Here is a 23,917-nt window from a genome sequence, read left to right as displayed (position 1 = left end):
TGTCAAGATATATTTCATTAAGTCAACTTCAGTTTTGGGCTTCATCTGATTAAAATTAATTGATTAGGAGAGATGTTTAGTTTGAATCTTTTGCCATGATTAATTTGGTGGTTTTAAGATTGAGTTGCTCCCAAGGTTCAATTAAATAGGTCTGACACTGTATGTTGTTTTCTAGATGCCCATTTTCCCTCAACTGTATCAGTTCCATATGTTTATTTAGTGCATAAATAAATACGTATACAGAATTTAGAAGGTTAGGTTCTAACCTTCACTGACTATGCTTTAGCAAAGGTGTCTATAAAGTAAGAGAAGTTTACCATTTACTTCAAATACAAAATTGCATATTATTTCTTTGGGAGATGATCGCTAATAAAAAGAAGTTTAAAATCGTCGTTGTCCGTGTTTCATGCTGGGCAATGTAATCCGTTTGCTCACTTGACATTCAGCAAATACTTGAATATACTTCAGGTATTAACACTGTAGATAGAGGTGATGCTGTTCTCTATACCAGGATGTGCACTGCCTAATGAATTGTTATAATACAGTAAGAATCATGCTGTGATAGGAGGACTCCTGGAGTTCTGTGGTGCTTGCAGACTTACTTGAGGGGTGGTGTGGAAAGGGGCCAGTCCAAGAAGAATACTTTGATGTGACCTGTAAGGTATGGATTGAGCAGTAACAATTAATTAACAAGATGGTGAGGGCAAAGAAGGCTTTTGAACATTCAGGAATAGCCTGATTAAAGGAATGGGAGAGAAGAGACCGTGCCCCAGTGGAGCAGCAAGATCTAGGAGATTGTAATGATGTCGTTTCACCGAAGCAATCCCAGAAACAGACTTTGCGCTGCTTGAAGATGTCCTCACTCAAATTGGAAAAAATAAAGGATATTGCATGTGCTTATGACTTTGCACAACCATTTAAGAACAAATGCCCTTGAACTCTGAATCTAGTGATGTTCCAGTGAAGCCCTGTAGTTGGTTCCCACGATAAAATAATCTCTGCATTTCTAGCCTCGCCTCAACATTTATTACTGCATGCACACTCATTTCAGCTGCTTCTTATGGTAGACTGAAAAGAGACTTTTACAGCTGATACTATGTAAGAATAGCAGGTGTATTCTCAAGGCACGTTAGTTTGGCTACTTCTTCAGCAGGTTCCAGCGGACAGTCTTCACTGCAAGCAGCTGTTGATCGTCATTAACTCTACTTGTTGGTATTATTAGGAAAGCACAGCGCTAGGGCCTTCTCGTCAGGCAACTTAAAAATAAAACGTAGCGGTTACCGTTACACCTTGTTTGAACATTTTGTAGAAGTACAGAACAAGAAATTCACAATTTCTTAAATGTCATGCAGTTTGTGTTTGGCTGAAGACCAGTGATAAAAGTGGGGCTGCTGGTTTTCAGATTACGGCCAGTCATTCTCTTTGATCACGCTGTGCTATAATTACTTTCAGAACACACTGACAGAGTGTGTGACAAAACATCATATGCTAGTGATTCCTAAATCCCTGTTAGCTTTTATCATGTTTACTCTGTTGTCCGTGTCAATCTCGTGACTACTGACTTTCCATCTATGTATCTTCCTCCACTTCCCAGCGCCTGCATGAAGTTTTGGTATTCATCTTGCAGTTCAGGCTTCCTCTTGTAGCGCTGACAGCACTCTTTGGTACTTCCATCTTCTCACACTGCTGGGTTACTTGTCTCCCTCCCCAGGGCATGCTGCATTGTGCTCGTGTATGGAGCAGACCATAAGACAAACATGGCCTCTCTACCTGGAGCGTCAATTTTGCTGAAAGATTTCTGTGGAGAACATCCTATTGAAACAGGCTCTGTAGTAGAGTGAATTGCAAAATATTCACTGTATTTTAGTTGGAAACTTCCAAGAAATTTGTTTGCTGTAGGCTCTGCAGGGCTCCTAGACTTCTTTAGGGTATGTGTGTTGAAAGCCTACTGTGTGCCATCTCCTGTAATCTTCAGATACTTTTTCTGGAATATTTGTTTTATGATAGTCATCATAGTCTAGTCCTCAGAACTAAAGTATGCTGACCTTGTTTGATTTAGCTAATATGTGCCAAGGGTGATATGTCATTTAGGGGCTGAATTCCTTGTCTGTGTGGAAGAACTATATATGGAGAAAGAGGAGAGAAGTATGCTTTCCCAGCTGTAGTGGACAGACTGTTTTTCAGGGCAGAATTTCACCGCTTATAAAAAGTAGTTTTGAGCAACATTTGGCAGCTGGTGAGTGTTGAATGTGTTTGCCAAATTTTATAAATATCTGGTCTGGAACCATGAATGTCCAAGAAATACTCTTGGGAAATTAAGGGTTTCCTTAGGGTAATAGGAAAAGCAGGTGCGCCCCTTAGGTGGTTATTTTTAAGCCTGAGAAGCATTGTTTATAATTGACCTAGAGTGACTAAGTATCCTATATACCTGAATATCATATTCATATTTGTCTCATTTTAAGTTGACTTGTAAATCAAATATTAAAAATTAACAAAAAGCAACTTCTTATGACTTGAAGAGTCCATAATCCTTATTAAGTCACATGCAGTAGCAGTTAACTTGAAACATGAAGCTAGAATTGTATTGCAGTCCCATAGAGATGTGCTAGGCAGCAGCCATTTGCGGCAGTACGCTTGTGACATTTCAAGGCTATTATGAACTCCCAGATCCATAAATAACCACTGTAGCCTGTAATAGCCACCAAATTAAATAGGTACCCAAGGATGAGTAGAAATGAAGAAAGCCTCATTGGCATGCAGGTGATAGAAAGTTCATCAGACTCACTGTCTGTGCACCAGACTGGCAGAGTGGGAAGTTCCGATTCTTGTATTGCTTGAAGGATGACTCCATGCGTGCCATGGATCTTTAGGTTTGTTTGTCAGCACACCAAATGTTAAGGGTGCACTGTAGTTCTTTGGTAGTGTTGCCATCACTTGTGATCCTGGAATCCCATTTATTTGCTGTCCTCATTTACCGAAGTGCTGTTGCTGCCGATACAAATAATGGTGGACATTATTGAGTGCCCATCACGTGCCACGTACTGGAGGTGCTTTATGTACATGGTTTTATTCTCACGGCAGTTCTATGATGTAGGAACTCTTACATGCCACTTCAGAAATCAGGAGGCTTCGGCTAAATAGCAACTTGTTTAAGGTCACGTATATGTGTGCACGGAAATGTCAGAGCTGAAATTGAAATTGATTCAGGTTCAACTCCAGATTCTCCGCTCTTAACTCCCATGCTCCAGCACTTTTAAAGATACCCGCACTGTGCCCTGTAGAATCTAGTACTGATGACATAGATCTCAGAAAGAAATTTGAAACCTTGTTGAAGTACAGGCTGTTTTGGGGGGAGGGAGGGAAGTATAGTCCATGTATCAATGATTTTGATAATTTGTATATGCTAAGCAACAGTTGTCTGTGGTGAAATCTAAGATCGTCACTGTCACCTGGTCTTAACTATAAAAGTGATGTGGTAATGTGAATAAACTGTCTTTGTCAGTTTACGCTGAAAAGGAGATTAGTGGAGCCATCAGAAATGTGAGTCTATTTTGTAAAAGGTCCTAATTAAAATATTCTTAACTGGAGTCTCTTATGCAGAAATAGTAGGACATCATATTTCCTAGGTACTATTAAGATGCTTATCTCTGTTCAGAAAGTGCTGATTATCCGGCTTCTACCCGGAGAGAGTGTAGGGAGGAATGCTATTTTGGAGGGCCCTGTAGTAATTCGGGAAATAATGCATTAAAGCAGTGACAGTGGGACAGAGGGAGGGGGTATTAGTAGAGACTTAGATGGTGGAGTTGACAGGGCCTGGTGACTGATGTGGGGTCGATAGCGGAGGAGCAGTCTAGAGTGGCACTTGGGTTTCTAGCTGGGGCCAGACAGTAGGGCTTTTGGTATCCTTCACCTGGGATTGGAAATAGGAGCAGATAGGGTGAGGGAGGAAAGTAGGTTGCATTTTGAGGTATGCTTGTGGTATGTAGATAGAAATACATACTAGGCAGTTGTCTATATAGGTTTAGAACTTAGAAGAGAAGTATCAGCTGGAAATAACTTTTTTGGCACTTTTTAACAGGTATTAGTTGAAACTGTGGGTGTGGACTCTGATCTAAGCCGTGGTGGTGTGGTGGTTGTGTGTGTGTATTTTGAGTGAGAGGGGGAGGGGGTTAGTCACTAGACTACTTGCCAAACTGATTATTTTCATCTACACATTGTTTTTCAACCCATTCAATTAAAAAATTTTAGAGCTCTTACTTGAATGAACATGGGGAAATAAAACATGCCAGTCTTTTGTCTTTCCTTTTTATTACTGAAAATAAAAAATGTACCGTATTACATAATCATAATTTTTATTATAGGTATTGAGTCTGTGCATAATTAGCTCCTTTACAGAGAACATTACACAGGAATGAACGTTTGGTTAATTTACCCCCCAACCCCTAATAGTTTATTATGAAAAATTTTATACACACAGAACAATTGAAACAGTGAAAATCTACATGCCCACCATCTAGAGTCTACCATTAACATTTTACAATACTTTATCACTTATCCATCTAGCCATATATATATATATATATTAAACTTTTATGAATTTCAAAAAAGAGTCATCAGTGCACTATTTCCTAAGTATTTCAGTATGTATATCATTAACTAGGATTCCATAATACAACTTTTTTCCTTTTGTGGTAAAATATATACAGTGAAATGCACAGACCGTTGGGTGAGTTTTGACAGATGCATGCACCTGTGTAACCCAATCTTTTTCAAGGTACAGAACATCCTGAGGTGATGGCAGAGTTCCCTAAAGCCCCTTCGCATGTCATCCTCATTTTCACTGCCTCCCACCCCACCCCCCGCCCAAACAACCGCTGTTCTGATTTATTTCCACTGTAGATTAGTATTTCCTGATCCTGAACTTCATCTATTAGGAATCATAAAATACACATTCTTGTATAAGGTTTCCCTCACAGTATGTTTTTGCTATTCATCTGTGTTATTGCATGTATCTGTTGTTTGTTTTTCTTGCTTTGTCATATACCATTGTGTAAATATACAATTTATCCATTCTATTTGTGGATACCTGGGCTGTTTCTAGTTTTTGGCAATATCTAGCATTGCAGTTGAAGGGTCAGAGGGTAAGTTCTATTTTAAAAAAGTACCAAATCATCTTTGAAAGTTGTTTAACAATTTTATATTTCCGTTAGCAGTGTATGGGAGTTACAGTTGCGCCACATTCTAACTCTTCTGGTGGATGGGTAGTGACATTTCATTGTGATTTTAATTTGTATTTCTCTGATGGTTAATGATGTTTAGCACTTTTACATGGATTTACTGACCGTTTGTATATCACATTTTGTGACATTCGTTCACATTGTTTGCCCAATATTTTATTGGTTGTCTTTTAATTGTTTAGTTGAGTTTTAAAAATGCATCCTGGATACCTTTCAGATTTATGTTTTGCAAGTATTTTTTTCTCATCTGTGCCTTGCCTATATGGAAATTCCCTCTCGGCCTTAATTCCCTCCTTCCCTCCTTTCCTTCCTTTCTATAGCAGCTTTATTAAGATATAATTCATATACCATACATATGCATTTTTTAAAGGTCATTTTTAATGAGAGAAAATTTTAACCTTCCTACTTTTTTCTTCTATGATTATTGGTGAAACCTTTGCCTACCCTCAACTCATGAAGATATTCTCCTATGTATCCTTCTAAAAGTTTTGAGTCTAGCTTTTATGTTTAAGTCTGTGATAATCTTGAATTAATTTTTTTGTATGGTGTGAGGTCTGGGTTGAGATGTATATATTCAGTTGTTCCAGTACTACTTACTGAAAAGACTATCTTTTCTCCACTAATATGCCTTTGTATCTTTGTAAAAAAAAAAAAAAATCAGTCCATATTTCTGGACTCTATTTTGTTTCATTGATATATTTGTCTGTCTTGAAGCCAATACCATACTCTCTTGTTTGCTATAGCTTTGTGTCTTGAAATCAGATTGTGTTAGCCTTCTAACATTATTCTTCTTTTTCAAAATTGTTTTGGATATTCTGTGTTCTTTGCATTTCCATATGAATTTTAGACTCAGTTAATTTCTACAAAAATGCTTCCTGGGATTTTCATTGGAATTGCATTTAATTCATAGATTAATTTGAGGGAGCCTTTATATCATAACAATATTGAGTCTTCCAATATATGAACGTGGTATATCTTTTTATTTAGGTTGTTTTAATTTCTCTTACCAATGTTTTATAATGTTCAGTGTAGAGATTTTGCACATCTGATATTAAATTTATTCCTAAGTCAAATACTTGAATCCTGCAACCTTGCTAAATTCACTTATTAGTTACAGTAGCTGCTTTGTGGATTTGCTAGGATTTTTTTCTTTTTTAATTAATTAATTAATTTTTAGCTACCTTGGGTTTTTGTTGATGAGCGTGGGCTTTTCTCTAGTTGCAGCGAGCGGGGGCTACTCTTCGTTGCGGTGCGCGGGCTTCTCATTGGGTGGCTTCTCTTGTTGCGGAGCACATGCTCTAGGCATGCAGGCTTCAGTAGTTGTGGCACTCGGGCTCAGTAGTTGTGGCTCGCGGGCTTAGTTGCTCCGCGGCATGTGGGATCTTCCCTGAGCAGGGCTCGAACCCATGTCTCCTGCATTGGCAGGCGCATTCTTAACCACTGTGCCACCAGGGAAGCCTGCTAGGATTTTTTATATAAATATTTGTTATCTGCAATTAGAGGGCATTACTTTTTCTGATCTTTTATTTATTTATTTGCCTTGGTGCAAAGGCTGGGAGTGCCACTATAGTGTTGAATAGAAATGGTGAGAAAGGCATTCTTGCCTTGTTCCTGATCTCGGGGAAGGAGTTCAGTATTTTACAATTAAGTATAATGTTATAGCTATTTCTGTAGATGCTCTTTATCACATTAAGGAAATTCCCTTCTGTTCCTAGTTTGCTGAGAGCTCTTGTTATGACAGATAATCCATTTTATCCAGTGCTTTTTCTGCATCTTTTGCAATGCACAGCTTTTCTCCTTTATTCTGTTAATGTAGTGAATTACTTTGGCTTTCAAATGTTAAATCAACCTTGCATTCCTGGGATAAACAATATTTAATTATTCTTTAAATATATTGCTAATTTTGATTTGATAATATTTTGTTAATTTTCACATCTGTATTATGGAAGGACAGTGTCATTTTATTTGTTTGTAATGTCTGTCAGGTTTTGGTATTAGAGTCATGCTGACATCATCAAACAAACTGGAAATGATTTCTGTTTTCTGAGAGTCTATAAAATTGATGCTGTGTTTTCCTTAGATATTTGATACACTTCACTAGAGCAACCATGTGTGTGGAGTTTTATTTGTGGGAAGCTCTATAATTTCTTTAATAGACAAAGTGATTTAGGTTTTTTCTCATGTCAGTTTGCTTTTCAGGAATTTTTCCAGTTTCATCTGATTTGTCAGATTTGGTGGCATAATGCTGTTCATCAAATTCCCTTAGTATTATTTTTAACATTTGTAGAATCTGTAGTGATAAGGCCTCTTTCATTCCTGATAATAGGTAATTTGTGTTCTCTCCTTTTCTTGATCAGTTTAGCTAGAAATTTTAATTTTTCTTACTGTTTCACTGGTTTCTTTATTATTTTCTTGCTCCTACTTCCTTTGGGTTTTCTTTGTTCTTTTCTAACTTCTTAAGAGAGGGAAGCTTAGATATTTGGTTTTAGACCTTTCTTTTCTAATATAAGCATTTACAACTCTAAATTAACCACTAAGCACTGCTTTAGCTGCATCTCATGATTTTTGTCATATTTTCATAATGATTTAATTTGAAATATTTTCTGATTTTCTTGTGTTTTCTTCTCTGACCCATGAATCACTTAGAAGTGTGTTTTACCACCCCTCTCCCCAAATTTTTTTTAGGTATCCTAGTATGGTTAACTTCAAATTTAATTCCACTGTGGTCAGAGGATATCCTTTGCATGCTTTCAGTTATTTTAAATTTATTGAGAATTTTTTGATGGTCTAGTATATCATCTGTGTTGGTGATCATACTGTGTGTACTTGAAAAGAATGTATATTCTGCAGTTGTTGGGTGTAATGCTTTTTAAATGTCAGTTAAGTCATAGTAGTTAATAGTTTTCAGATTTTCTGTGCGTTCAGTATTTTTAAAATAAATTTATTTATTTTTGTCTGCGTTGGGTCTTTGTTGCTGCACGCGAGCTTTCTCTAGTTGTGGTGAGTGGGGGCTACTCTTCGTTGCGGTGCACGGGCTTCTCATTGTGGTGGCGTCTCTTGTTGCGGAGCACAGGCTCTAGGTGCGCGGGCTTCAGTAGTTGTGGTGAGCGGGCTCTAGAGTGCAGGCTCAGTAGTTGGGGCGCACGGGCTTAGTTGCTCCGGGGCATGTGGGATCTTCCCGGACCACGGCTTGAACCCGTTTCCCCTGCATTGGCAGGTGGATTCTTAGCCACTGTGCCACCAGGGAAGCCCAAGTGTTCAGTATTTTTTAATGTACTTTATAAATTATTGTCTAGTTTTATCAGTTACTGTCTAGTTTTATCAGTTAACTGAGAGGTGGTGTTAAAATTTGCAACTAATGTTGTGGAAGCGTTGTTCTCTCTTTAATTCTGTCAGTTTTTTTCCCCCAGTTTTATTGAGATAAACTTGACATATAAGATTGTCTAAGGGGCTTCCCTGGTGGCACAGTGGTTAAGAGTCCACCTGCCGATGCAGGGGACACGGGTCCGAGCCCTGGTCCGGGAAGATCCCACATGCCGCGGAGCAACTAAGCCCGTGAGCCACAACTACTGAAGCCTGCACGCCTAGAGCCCATGCTCCACAACAAAAGCCGCGACAATGAGAAGCCTGCGCACTGCAACGAAGAGTAGCCCCCGCCCACTGCAACTAGAGAAAACCTGCGCACAACAACAAAGACCCAACACAGCCTCCCCCAAATAATAATAATAAATAAATTAAAAAAAAAGATTGTGGAAGTGTAAGGTGTTGATTTGATGCAGTGAGATATTGCAAAATAATAATTCAGTTTTTGCTTCATGTGTTTTGAAACTAATTAGATACCTGCACATTTATGATTGTTGTATCTTTCTGGTGAATCGAACCTTTTATAGTTTTTACAACCTGATGAAAATAATGTGAGGCAGAAAACTTCAGGAAACAGGTGAAATCTCTAATCAGTTGCTTCCATTCTTGTTAATGGGGGGATTTGCTAGGTTAGGGAAGGTACCTGCTGCCAAGTGAAGGGTTTACCCGTATTTTTCCTTCTGTCACTGACCATTTCTAAGTATACTTACTTTTGTGAGCTATCACGCTGTTAACGAGGGTTTAGGTTTGCTGGTGCACTGGGAGTTAATCTTTGAAAACTTCAGATCAATTTCAAAAAAAGATAAGTGTGTAGATACAAGATATGAGCCTGTTGATTGTGTGCTGTTGATTGTGTGCTAAGTGCTATGTGGCATGTGAAATAGAGATTGTCTTGGCTTTTAAGTTTACATAAAACACTGTATTGTATATTTGAGGGTCGCTGAGAGAGGTCTTAAAAGTTCTCATCACAAGAAAAAAAAATTGTAAGTGTGTGGTGATGGACTTACTGTCGTGTTCATCTTGCTATATCCCCACACACACACACACACACACACACACACTTACACACACACACAAATATCAAATCATTATGTTGTATACCTGGAACTAACATACTGTGGGAAGAAAGAAATTTAAGATCTTGGGGGACAGGCAAGAGGATGTGTGGAGGTGCTGTATTGGTTATTTATGGCAACACAATAAAATTACAGCAGTATTTAGTGGCTTAAAACAACGCACGTTTATTATCACACAGTTTCTGTAGATCAGGAATTTGAGTACAGCTTAACTGGGGTCCTTTGGCTCAGGGTTTCTCAACAATTGCTGTCAAGATGTTGGCCAGGGCTGCAGTCTTAACCAAAGTCATCACGGGGGTGGGGGGGTGGGGGGAGGATCTTCTAAGCTCATTTACATAGTTATTGATTGAATTTAGTTGCAGGCAGTTGGACCGAGGGCCTCAGTTCCTCCCCACAGTTGGCCTGTCACGCCAGCCTTTCCCACAGGATGGAAGCCACAGTCTTTTTGTAAATGAGCCCTGGAACTGACATTCCATAAGTTTTGCCATAGAATAGAAGCAAGTTGATGGGTGTATCCCACACACAGGGGAAAGAGATTACACAAGGGCATGAATACCAGGTGGTGGAGATCATTGGGAACCATCTTTTTTGTTGTGGTTGGGAGGAAGGAAGAAGATGCAAATTATTTCTTATAATTATACTTGTAATAGGAGCCAGAAACAGCAGGGAGGAATTATAAACCAAAGTTTATAACTAGGAAGCTAATGGTTGTCAGTGCAGCCCAAAGAGTTGTCTTATAAAAAGAAATAAGAGTAGCAAAGCATCTCAAATAACAAGACATAACAAAACTTTAAATATTCGTTGTAACACGTTGGATTAATTCTAGACAATGTTACTGTTTGTGTTTTCTTTATTAACATAAAAATTTTGACTTGTATTAAGACATAACCTTTAACCAAATGCAAATGGGATTAATAAATACAGTCTTATTGCTTGACAGACAAAAATACATCTTTACATTTTCATGTTTTCTTAATATTTAAAGCTATTATATATTTTTTAAATTGTGGTAAAATATATAATACAAAGTTTATGTACTTTCACCATTTGTAATCACAGTTCAGTGGCCTTAAGTACGTTCACATTGTCGTGTAACTATCACCACCAACCATCTCCAGAACTTTTTAATCTTCCCAAACTGAAACTGTACCCCCCCTCCTTCCCTCCCCACAGCCCGTGAAAACAACCATTCTACCTTCTGTCTCTATTAGTTTGACTACTGTATGTCCTTTGTATAAGTGGAATCATACAGTATTTGTCCTTTGGTGTCTGGCTTATTTTAACTTAGCATTATGTCTTCATTGTGTTACAGCACTTGTCAGGATTTTTTCCTTTCTAAGTCTGAATAATATTTTATTGTATGTATATACCACATTTTATTTATCCATTAGCCTGTTGATGGACATTGGTGTTTACCTTTTGGCTGAATAGTGCTGCTGTGAATATTGGTGTACAAATATCCGTTCAGGTCTCTGCTTTGGGGGCTGTCTCAGATGCTGCTTAGCACAGGTGGGCATGGAAAGGAATTAGCTTTAAGTTTAATTCTGATGAAAAAGAGATCTATAGCAGACAAGAGAGGTTTCTACTAGTTAAAAAATACAAGTGATAGATACCTAAGTAAGTTGTTTCATTAAACTTTACCAAGTTACAAATGGTGTTAACATAAGGTCTTTTTGTGAAAGACTGAGCTTTTCATAAAGTTTTCATAAAAAGTTTCACCAAAAAAAACAAAAACAAAACCGTTTCATAAAAGTTTCATTTTGGGGACTTCCCTGGTGGTGCAGTGGTTAAGAATCTGCCTGCCAATGCAGGGGACACGGGTTCGAGCCCTGGTCTGGGAAGATCCCACATGCCGAGGAGCGGCTAAGCCAGTGAGCCACAACTACTGAGCCTGAGCTCTAGAGCCCTCGAGCCACAACTGCTGGGCCCGAGTGCCACAACTACTGAAGCCCGCGTGCCTAGAGCCCGTGCTCCGCAGCAAGAGAAGCCACAACAATGAGAAGCTGCACACTGCAACGAGGAATAGCCCCCGCTCGCCACAACTAGAGAAAGCCGGCGTGCAGCAACGAAGACCCAGCACAGCCAAAAATAAATAAATATATTTTTTTAAAAAAGAAAAAGTTTCATTTTGTTTTAATGACTGGTTTAAAGAATAACTCTATGCACTTACTGTAATTTAAGATGATGATGTTTATGGTATTTTAGAAAATAAACTACCACACCAGATGTCGCTAGGTCTGCTGACCATTCACATTTTCTACAATAATTTTGGATTCAGATTATAATTCAGGTGTGCCCAATTTTAGGAAAGTCAGCGACAGTAAATTAGCCACTTACCTAAGGTGAGATTTCTGGCAACTTTAACCGTCTAGAACTCAGCCATAAAATGGAGCTTTCTTATACTGTACTTCTTTTTTTTTTTAATTATCACTTCATCCTGCACCAAGTCTTTGATTCAGCAGAAATTTAGTGAGCTCCTGAGTAGGGGCTAAACACCAGCTACTGTTAAATATATCAGTAAAACACAGTCCCTCCCCTCCCAATCTAGTTGGGAAGACATTAGTAAATGGTTATAGTGTTACCCCTAGTTCAGTCTATTCATATTCAGTCCTCTTCTTTGTTTTCATTTATCTGAAAGGATCTTTTTTCTGTAGTTTTAGGTTGAAATTTTATCTTAATTTTCTAGTCAGTACTATACTAACTTGGATGAAAATAACTGAAGTTTCTTGTATTATTTCATTTTACCTATTCTTTTTGAAAAATGAGAGTGGTATTCCTCATATTAGCTAGTATATTTTAGAGTTCATGTACTCTAAGGCTAAATTGTTACATTACAGTAACAAAATCAGGGTAGTTAAAGATAATGGAATGGTGGGTGCTGTTCTACCATATGACTTGTCTTAAAAATCATGTTATATATTCTTCATTTGTGTGCATGCGTGTGTGTGTGTCTGTGTGTGTGTCTAGTTTGATGTCTAAAAGGCTTCCCACAGATTTTGCCTTCATGTAATTCTTTGAAGAATGTTGAGGTTCAATTGGAAGGAAACTTTCCCTGAAGTATTAATTTTATGCATATGTTTTGTACTATCTTTAAAAAAAGTCTGTGATAGTCTAGATATGTTTTCGTAGTAGTATAAGGTATAATTTTCTCTAGTGAAGTCTTCAAAAGAATCCTGGTTTATTTCTACAAGAACATCAATTTCAGCAAATATACAAATTCCCTTCCCTTAGCTTCAACAAATATAACATGAAGCGTAATGCAGAAATGATAGAAAACTTCTGAGGAGTTAATTTTATTGAACTAATATAATTGGTAGTTAGGCAGACTCTAACTCTCTTATTCAAGTAGAGTGATCGAAAATCCAGACTCTGAAGCAGACTGCTGCTTTGAATCCCATTTCTGTCACTTCCTACAGTATGTTGTTTGGTCAAATTAATTCACTTCTCTGTCTCAATTTCCTATCTGTAGAATGGGAATATTAACAAGTATCTACCAAATAAAGTTGTTGAATAAATAAATGAATTAATAAAGGCAAAGTACATAGAACAGTGTGTGGATCTTCTTAAGTATTATATTCATATTAGTATTTGTTTTTATTATTAGTATCATTATTATCATCACAACCCTGAGTCAGTAATTAATTATATATGTCACTTATTCGTCTCTGGGTTTTAGGTCTTTATTAATGTAAGGAGATTTCTTTACGACTGCAACTGGAGATATGTCAGTCTATACTAAATACTATAGATAGTCAAAAATTAATAGATTTTCCCTCATTGATTTTGTTACGATTTTTGTGCTTGCAGTTAAGCAATACTTTGAAACATAGGCTCTGAAAATATTTATCTATGGATAGTTGTAGAGTACGGTCTCCTGAAACAGTTGGTTTTAATTTTTTTAAAATAGTGTTTTGCTTTTTTTTTGTTAACTAGTCTTCTGTATCACAGGAAAGGCAGGAGGGCTTGATTTACCTGGGCTTCTTCTCGGCAGCAGGCCAGGGCTCCTTCAGTACGTGCCCAGCCAGTTGCATGCAGAGACAGGTTTCCATCCAAGATTTTCTGTCTTAGTAGTTTCTTAATTCTCTTTTTACTTCCTGCCCAATATGATTTCATTTTCTTTTCTCTCTACAAACCCTTATAAATTCCATCCTCGTTTTCTCCTCTCTCTTGTGGTTCTAAGAATATCAAAATAGTCGCATTTTCATTTTCTGTATTATTCCTCTCTCTCCAGGTATATTGTTGGCAGAGGGGTTCTTTTTGTTGGCCAAGTCACATTTATAGAATTTTTCATGTTCTATACTTATTCAAATAAGAGATATTCATAATTAAAGTCAAATAGTACCATAAAGATTTTTTTAAAAGCTTACTCTTATTCCTAAACATGCATAACTGCATGTAGGAAGTGCCTCCTTTCAGGTACTTTTTCTTTTTTTTTTTTTTTTCCGGTATGCGGGCCTCTCACTGTTGTGGCCTCTCCCGTTGCGGAGCACAGGCTCCGGACGCGCAGGCTCAGCGGCCATGGCTCACGGGCCAACCTCTCCGCGGCATGTGGGATCTTCCCAGACCGGGGCACGAACCTGTGTCCCCTGCATCGGCAGGCGGACTCTCAACCACTGCGCCACCGGGGAAGCCCCAGGTACTTTTTCTACATAGTATTTTACCTAATGATTTCTCCTTTTTTTTAAGAGACTTTTTCATCCTATGGGATAACCCAACAGATGTGCTGAAATGTTTTCTAAAGCATGCTATCTTGCTTTAGATATATTGGTCATTTTCTGTGGTGACTGTGGATCTGTTATATGCTAGATTACAGTTGTACTTTGCACATGAATATGGATGTTATGGGATGAAGAGTTAAGTAGTGACATTGATCTTTTCACCTTTTAAAAAAACCTTTTAGAGGTAGACATAGAGAATGGACTTGGTGACATGGGGTGGGAGGGCGAAGCTGGGGCGAAGTGAGAGTAGCATCGACATACACACACTACCGAATGTAAAATAGTTGGCTGGTGGGAAGCAGCTGCATAGCACAGGGAGGTAGCTCCGTGCTTTGCGGCGACCTAGAGGGGTGGGATAGGGAGGGTGGGAGGGAGACGCAAGAGGGAGGGGATATGGGGACATATGTATGCATATGGCTGATTCACTTTGTTGTACGACAGAAACTAACACAGCATTGTGAAGCAATTATACTCCAATAAAGAGCTATTAAAAAAAACCCCAACCTTTTAGTATTTCTTAGAGAGATGAATGGTATACAACTCTGTGGTCTTTAGTGGAAATTTTGCCTTTCTATGTTATTGGAGCTACTGCCTCACAGATGGTTTTCTTGCCTTGCAGAAAATAAGTTTGTTTGCTGCCTTATTTGTATCTGCTGTTTGTCAGTGGCATTCACAGAGTTTTCCCGTATCCTTCAATCAGGGAGCCAGGACAGCAGCACCTAGCTGTTCTAGCAAGCAGCACCTGCCCCCCCCCCCCGCCATTCTTAGCAAGTTTTTTGGTTTATGGATGGAATATGAAAGGAGAAAAGCTAGTTGGTATTTCACAAATGTGGCATATAGTAGAAGCTTTTGTATGTAATGTGATCTGTACGGGTGATGATGGTTGGTTAATTGATCTCAAGCTTGGTATCCTTAAAAATGACATGTACCTTAGAGCATTTTAGTCTACATTATGTTCATTCTGTGACTTTTTTTGATAAAGCTTTTAGTGTTAGTCTGGTGATGAGAAGTCTACATTATTTTTCTTTCCTGAAGCATGCCCATGTTTTACCTTCAGAGTTTCAGCTTTGGTTTCTTTGAAGTGGAGAGAGAACTTAAGATATATGCAGAGCATTCTCAGTATAGCAGCCTGCTAGACTTGTGTGATTCCCCCGTCTTTTATGTATATCTTACAATTTTTTAGTGACTCATCTTGATAGGAACTTAATTTTCATGGAATTTCTATATATTCACATTGTATCCCTTTATATAATATTTAAATTGCATAATTACAGTACAAGTACACTTGGAATGAATATATTTGGTCACAAACACAGCTGACTTCTTAATAAGTATACAGCCTAACTGGGAGCAGAAGAGTGCGGGGTGATTAGAATAGTTTACTAGCTCAGAGCTGAGTGTTTTGAGTGCTAATGGTATGTTTTATAGATGGAAAGGAGAAGGTCTGAGATTGTCCATTTGGGCACTGGAAGTCAGAAAAGGGAGCTTTCACTGGCATGTTTTGGGGCTCTTACTCAAAGCTTATGGATTTTTACTTTTGACAGTTAATATTGCTCACTACTTTCCAAGTTAGTACTTGAACAAATCTTAATGAGGAGAGATGAAAAGATACAATGCCGACCCTTCAGGGGTTTAATATGATGTTGTTGGAGACATGATATGTATAGTGTATTGTGAGAACCCAGAGAGTGAGTTCCTATTACATATTCAGGGAGAGAGGAAGAGCTTTCAAGAGGATGTGGCACTTGTGTCTAAATTCTGCAGAACTGTCAGTATTAGGCGAGGAGGAAAGGTGCAGGTAGGTTAGGTACAGGGCATGTGCAAAGGTGTAGATATATGGACAAATATGGCATAATTGTTATTGCTGTAGTGAATACTGATGTGCCCCCAGTGGTGGGATGTGCCACCAGCAGCAGGATGGTAGAATGGTGTCTTGTACACATTTCATGCTACAAGTATTTGAAAGAAAGTATGAACGTTGCAAAAGACAGAGGCCAAATCACAGTAGACCCCTTGTGCCATGCTGTGAAGCCAAAGTTTATCCTGAAATGAGTCTTCAGAGTGTCTTAAGCAGAACAGTGATGTGATGAGATTTGCTTTAGAAAAATTTCCCTCTGGAAGCAGTGGGAAGAAGGAGTAAAATTTCAGTCAGGGATACCAGTTAGGAGACTTGAAATAAACCAGATGAGAAACTAGGGACGGCCCAAATTAAAGCTTTTGAGCATTGTGAGCAAAGGGAACTAATGAATTTAGAAGTTTTTAGGAAGTAGAATTGACAGGCCTCGGTGACAGAGTGCCTGGCAGGGTGAAGGGCAGGGAGGATGCTGGTGTGACCCCTGGGTTTGCAGGATGGCTAGAGTGGTGAACTGAGAGAAAAAGCCTTCTATTTGTGACTCCTCTAGTGCTTAACACAATACAGGGCATGCTATTTATTGCTTACTTTCCTATTTGAAGAAAATACATGTTTATTAGTCCCGATTTGAGTGCATAATCTTTTATAACTCTAGGAGGCCATGGAATGCAGGTGTGAAAAATAATTGTGGAATTGAAATCAAATTATGTTTAAGCCTCTTTAATGCTTGAAATGTTATAAAATTACAAGCTTGAGCAAAAAAATTTGACATCAGAGAATAAGGTGGAAATACTGTCTTTAAAATTACCAACTTTTTTAAAAAAATTAATTTTATTTATTTATTTTTGGCTGCCTTGGGTCTTCGTTGCTGCGTGCGGGCTTTCTCTAGTTGCGGCCAGTGGAGGCTACTCTTCGTAGCGGTGCGCGGGCTTCTTGTTGTGGTGGCTTCTCTTGTTGCTGAGCACGGGCTCTAGGCGCACAGGCTTCAGTAGTTGTGGCTCGCGGACTCTAGAGCGCAGGCTCAGTAGTTGTGGCGCATGGGCTTAGTTGCTCCGCGACATGTGGGATCTTCCTGGACCGGGGCTCGAACCCGTGTCCCCTTGCATTGGCAGGCGGATTCTTAACCACCGCGCCACCAGGGAAGCCCTAAAATTCCCAACTTCTTTGTGTAATTTCTTTCTTAATATTTTATCTTCTGAATAACTGACATCTTGATTCACAGAGTGACTCAGTATCATAACAGACAAGATGCTAATTCTCTTTCTTAGAGTAAACCCTCTAAGTCGTTGGTAGTATAGCAGAGGTTATTGTATAGACCTTGATAACTTACTGCAGACTAGGCTCTGTCATTTGAAGATAAATGACATTCTCCTTTTCAAAGATGATGAATACATTTTTATATGTATGTAAAAATAAATTAATTGGGACCATGACTTCCAGTAGTGACATCCTTTATAGCATGTCACATACTACTTTGGGAGTATCAGTAAAATGCTAGGTGACATAATTTTTCTCTTGCCTTTGGTTGTCCCCTCCTTCCCCTTCTCCTTCGTCTTACTTACTAGCAAATCCTGTCTCCTGTGCTTCTCACATATATATCCCATATGCTTCCCTCTCCTTTATTTCTAGTCTGGTCCAAATTTCACCATACACACGTCTCACACTGGTCTTCATGCTTGCATTCTTGTTTTCCATGCCACCTTCCTGAATCCCTTCTCTTTATAGTAGCCGGAGTCCTCTTTTAAAAGTGTAAGTCATGTTCTGCTTAAAGCCCTCTAGTGGCTTCCCAATGCACTTGGAGTAAAATCCTAACTCCTCCCTGTGGCTCAGATATTACCTCCGCAGAGAGTCCTCCTGGTGGAAAAATTAATGAATGCTATGGGAGGAGGGAGCAATTAATTCTGGCTTTGGGGACTCCACAAAGACTTAACAGAAGGAATGGTATTTGATCCAGATCTTGATGATCCAGTTCTTGAGTAGGATTTTGTTAAATGAAATTATGTACTGAACGAGAATGTAAACAATGCCTACTCTGTGCCTAGGCACTGCATATTCATGCTTTCTTTGACAAGTAATGGTTACTTTGAAAGGAAGTTGCTATTTTCAAAGACTTGGCTTTATTGCAATCTCAGTAAACAGCATAGACAAGAATAGCCAAGGGATCCTTACTCTGCTTAAATACCAGGAGCCATTTCATTCACAGGTAACCTATAAAAATGAAATTGGGCCAGCATTTTCTACCATCATATATACCTGTTCAGGAAATTTGACTATATTCAGAAATGAATTTTTACAAAGCCACAAAATTGGATTGTAGTGTCATGGTTTTTATACTTTTTTAAAAAATCAGCTGTCTTTAGCCTTCTAATGCCATATTTCATTTTTTAAAAAACCAAAATTAACATCAGGAAAATGAGGTATAATCAATTACATATACCATTTGCATTTGGTCATAAAATGAAATTTTTGTTTATAACTAATTTACTGCCTGATCTTCACAAAAGTACAGCTCAGTGATTTACTAATTTAATCTTTTATGTGCTTCCTTTACTGACTCAGAATGTTGAAGGCTTACTAGGTATTCATTTTGAGCCTTGTTATAATTCAGATAGAATGATAATATAAAGATTATAAAATTTTTGTCTTTTTTGCTGTGCTTGTTTAGATCTTTATTTTCTTTAATTTTTTCCCCTTTTTGACTCTTCAGTAGCTGTGGTTCTTAAATCTTGCCTTCCTTCCATGTTACTTTTCCCTGAAAAACCGCACATATGTGAATTTCTGAAATTTCGTCATTTCAGAAATTCACTCATTGACTTTCTCATCTAAAAATCCTCCTAGATAAAGTTGGAAATTCTTACCAGAAGAACCTCTAGCTGACCTGTCACTGCTCTGGTGCTTGTATAGACACCAACGTACAGGCAGTTCTGTTGTGACTCAGGCCAGTCATATAGTCATACATATAAAGCAGGCAGGCTTATAAGTATTTCACTGGGCCAGGGAGAAATGGAAGAAAAAAAAAAGTGGGCAATGTAGGGAATTGTATGGAAAGCTAATTATTATAGTATATTACATTGTATTTATTTTGAGATTTTTAAGTTCCAAAATATCTTCATTTTAGTAAGTTATGGTGGTCCCCTACCTTACCCCGAAATCTCCTACCTGGCAAGTAGGCCAAAATACTGTCAACCCTGTTCTGTACTGATTCATCCAGTCGGTTTTTGAAGTTTATGGGTTTGTGAAATCCAAAACTGGGTACCACTAGCTTATTTTGTGCATACCTGTAATTTGGAGTTGGTATATTGAGTGGGAGTTTTCTTCTCAAATCAACAGTCTGTTCTCTTTTTTTTTTTTATTTTTTTGCGGTACGTGGGCCTCTCACTGTTGTGGCCTCTCCCGTTGTGGAGCACAGGCTCCAGATGCGCAGGCTCAGCGGCCATGGCTCACGGGCCCAAGCCGCTCCGCGGCATGTGGGATCTTCCCGGACCGGGGCACGAACCCGTGTCCCCTGCATCGGCAGGCGGACTCTCAACCACTGCACCACCAGGGAAGCCCTGTTCTCTTATTTTTTTGATACAAACTGGGTGTCCAACAATTCAACTGAATTCAAACACTGACTTTCTGGAATTAGTACAAGATGCCATAGGTTGAGGGCTCAGTCCCACAAGATTGCTCCCACTTAGACCTGGCTGCTGCTGTCAACTGAAAAAAAAAAATTACAACGTGACAGTAGTGAGTTAAGTAGTGAGTAAGTTTTATCTGGGGCCAAATGGGAACTATAGCCTGGGAGACAGCTTCTCAGAAAGCTCTGGGGAACTGTTCCGAAAAGATAAGGGGGAGGTCAGTATCTGTGTGATTTTGGCGAAGGAGGATCAATCAAGCACACATTTTGGCAGAAGGTTGCTGCTAGTCACGAGGAGCAGATGTCTCTGTTAATGATTTTAGTGCTTTTCTAGATGTGAGAAGATGCAAGAAATTGGGCTCATAAAGTCTTCTGAAAATCTCTAACTGTCTGAAGGCCTGTTCTGCCAGTTTTCCCCAGAGCACAGAGCGCCTCATTCCTGATCTCCGCCCCGAACTCCTTTCACCGGGTGTTGAAGGTCAGCGACTCCAGTGGCTTAGTGAGAACCAGATGGGAAGTGACAGTTTTTAGTTGGCACTGCCAGTGGGGTACTTAGGTTACCCACACTTAGGCCCGGGTGACTACAAATTCGGGGGTTCCCAAGACTCCCCTTCAGGCTCAATAATTTGTTAAAATGATTCCCAGAGCTCAGGAAGGTGTTTTACTTACCATTACTGGTTTATCATAAAGGATACAACTCAGAAACAGCCAGGTGGAAGAGATGTATAGGGCAAGGAATAGAGAGCTTCTGGGCCCTCTCTAGGCATGCCACCCAACCAGCACCTGGATGTGAGCTCGATTGGGTGTTTTTACGGAGATTTCATCATGTAGGAATGATTGATTAAATCATTGGCCATTGCCAGTGAGACCAGTCTCCGGCCCTTCTCTCCTCCCCAGAGGTGGGGAAGGGGTGAGACTGAACATTTCTACCCTCTGATCTTGGCTTTGTATGGAAGCCTAGAGTAATCTCATTAGCATACCAAAGACACTCTTACTGCTCAGGAGATGCCACGGGTTTTAGGAGCTCTGTTCCAGGAACCTGACAAAGACCAAATATATTTTGTTATACCATAGGATGTGTGTCTCTAGTTGAGGAGAGGTCCTCAGGTGTGTGGAAAGGAATGGAAAGACTTGGCTTGGTCGCTAAGAGCCCACTGGACAGTGCCATTCCTTCCTGGCTGGGCCTTGATTTGGCTTCTCTGAGTGCCGGATGCCTTGTAGAACTACAGGGTTGTTTGGGTCTTAGCTTGTATCTTCACAGCTTGCTGCATAACCCGCGTGGCTCTGACTATACCTCCAGTAACACTTCAGCTCTTACCCACATCTTATTTTTTTCTTCCCTTTAACCTTGACTTCTCTTGGTGCTTCTTGGTTTTGTTTAGAGTTAGATTTGTATCCTTAACATCTCAGTTTGAAGATTTCTTTTCATCTTCATTAGAAAACTAATCAACCAGTTTTTGTATTTTTGGCCTTTCTTGGCTACTTTGATACGTTCATTTAGAGGTGTCTTTGTTTCTGTGGTTATAGGGAAATTGAAGTGACTAGACATTTGCCTGCTGACTAAGTGGCTTATATATATCTTGAATAATTAAGCATTAGTCAGAGCTATTCAGTTAACTCGGTGCTTCAGTAATTTGGAATGTCTCCGGCATCCCACTGTAGAGCAATGAGGAAGAAAAAGGTGGAGGAGAAAGTTGGGACATTTTATTTAACTCTCCTGGTTTTAGATTTCCTGTGTATCTTTTTTTTTTTTTTGAGGCATGGAATAACCTGATTTACAAAATAGGGGTTCAACTATTGCTTTAGCTTCTATGATCCCAGTGGAACTTCTTGAAGAGACATTATTTCTTGAACCTTGGGGAAACATCGTGTATGTCCAAAAACATTAATTTTGAACTGGAAAATACTGTTCTGTATTAATTTACAGATTTGTTTATTGAGTTGTTATTTACAGTTAGTTAGTAAATTTGTTTCTTGGATTGTATGCTGTAAGAGGCACTTTGCCTTAGCTTGTTTCTTTCTATAGGGTTATGTAAATTTTGTCCCTTAACAAGTATTTTTGTTGTGAGCGTTGAAGAGATTTCAACTGCTGTGCTGACAAAGGCTCTTTAATCAAGCTTTTAAAAATAATTCAAGCTTTAGTCATTGCCTCGTTTTTACTCCCAGAACTAATTTACTAAAAAAAATTCGGTGCAGCATAAAAATTTAGACGGTACCACTGGGTTTATTTCAGTGTTTGTGCTGCACAGGTATTGTTACAAGTTTTTGTAAGATTTAGCTAATGGAAAATTACAAGCATTTATAACCGCACTGTTCTGGGTGGGTTTATTGCCCGGTGCTGTGACCTCTTTAGGTGTCATCAAGTCACACAAGTCTAGTAAAGCACATACATATACTGTTGAGAGATGGGCCAGAAGTGTGGGTAAGCAGGGAGGGCATGAAAGCGACTGTTTCCCAGGGTGTTGGGGAAGGACCCACATGATTTACTGTTTAAAATCTTGAAGGCTAAAATTGGTGGAATGAGCAGTGCTTTCGTTAAAAGATGGGGTTGGATGAGCTACTTAGCATCTCCATTAACAACTGCTTAAGCAAGCATCAAGATAAGTCTTCTATATGAAGACTGAGTCATTTTAATTCGGTTAATAGTCAGCATGGAGTTAATATACCTGTTCTGTAGTTCACTTTTGGTATTTTCATTTTTAAAAAATAACATATGGTATAAAATAAAGTAAAATTCCAATCAGTCTTTTTTGCCCAGTATTATTTTGGAATATATTTGAAAGATGAAACTATTGCTTAATATAGAATTAAGATCATCTCTACATTTTATTTATTCATGTATCTCAGTTTCACTTGGTAACAAATAATTGAGATGAAGCTGAGATTTAAAGATTCTATCATGGAATTGGTCTTCTTTTCTTCAATATTTATTTGTGAAGCTTAGAATTTAACATCTAGAAGAATCCTTAGAAATCATCTTATTTTACTTCTTCATTTTTAAGTGAAGAAATTTGAAACATAAGATGTTATCTTGCCTGAGTGGAGAGTCAGGGACTGACTGTCTCAGCCACCGGGCTGTCCATTGATTGCTAGTGACCACTCCATATCTCAAGGGGCAGAAGAGCCTAGCAGAATTTGTTATATAGACCTTGAAGCAAGCCTGATGATAAAAGTAATTTTGCCAGTAAAGAGAGGTAATCACAAACAGTTCACCAATATTATAAACATATGTATACAGTTAAATAATGATTAATTTATATTTGTAGTTATATTCAGTTTAATGAGTGTATTAGATCCTCAGATTTAGAAGAAAATGTTTCTTCTATCTAAGTGCTCTTTGTGGATCCTGATCTCTTTCTGGTCCCTCATTACAGTTCATTTTTTGGTCTATCTTCCCCATCAGACTCTACCCATAAGAGCAGGAAGCCTCTGTCTTGTTCATTGTTTCTGTTTCTAGCACCCAGTAAAGCACTAATTGTTGACCAACTGCTCGGTTAGCTAACTGGTTTATATGGCTATGTGGGAAGCTTAGCATATTTTAAGTCTCTTAAAAGTTTGCTTTTCTTCCCCCCCACCCCAGTGAACAGAGTATCTGTCAGGCAAGAGCTGCTGTGATGGTTTACGATGATGCCAATAAAAAGTGGGTGCCAGCTGGTGGTTCAACCGGGTTCAGCAGAGTTCATATATATCATCATACAGGCAACAACACATTCAGAGTGGTGGGCAGGAAGATTCAGGACCATCAGGTAAGGGTCTGTTAAATTCTTAACGTTATCTAGTATTACACAAGGACTTGATACATTCAGTAAAATAAAGAAGTACTTTAAAATTATAGACAAAAGAGTTTCTATGGGACAAAGGATATAGGTTTGCCTTCCCACCCTCTCCACCTTTTATAAAGCCTGAATTTAGATGAGGATTTAGAACTAATTGTTCAAGAATATAAATCTGAGTTTTTCAGTTATGAATATTCTTTAGATGCTTTGGCCTTCAAAGTAGCTAGGTTTTGGAATCCAAAGTAAATTTAAGACAAACTAAAATGTGAAATACAC

At 38.7% G+C, this 23,917-nt stretch overlaps 1 protein-coding gene across 6 annotated transcripts in view; it reads left to right on the top strand.

Moving 5' to 3' along the window:
- ENAH (ENAH actin regulator) overlaps positions 1 to 23,917 on the top strand; it is a 162,383-nt gene that overhangs the window by 56,109 nt on the left and 82,357 nt on the right. For 4 of the 6 annotated variants that reach the window (XM_089907213.1, XM_089907197.1, XM_089907220.1 and 1 more), the window contains exons 2-3: positions 14,169 to 14,312; positions 23,446 to 23,611. In XM_089907213.1, the coding sequence (XP_089763339.1) occupies positions 14,169 to 14,312; positions 23,446 to 23,611 (310 nt within the window). The remainder of the gene's footprint in view (positions 1 to 14,168; positions 14,313 to 23,445; positions 23,612 to 23,917) is intronic. The other 2 variants (XM_089907224.1, XM_089907228.1) reach the window with 1 other exon arrangement.

This window comes from Delphinapterus leucas, chromosome 1 (genome assembly GCF_059928025.1).
Source record: "Delphinapterus leucas isolate spDelLeu-1000000601 "Yukka" chromosome 1, BTC_Dleu_Yukka2, whole genome shotgun sequence".
Taxonomy (NCBI): domain Eukaryota; kingdom Metazoa; phylum Chordata; class Mammalia; order Artiodactyla; family Monodontidae; genus Delphinapterus; species Delphinapterus leucas.
The sequence above is the reverse complement of the archived record's forward strand: the minus strand, read 5'-3'. Positions and strand labels throughout refer to the sequence as shown.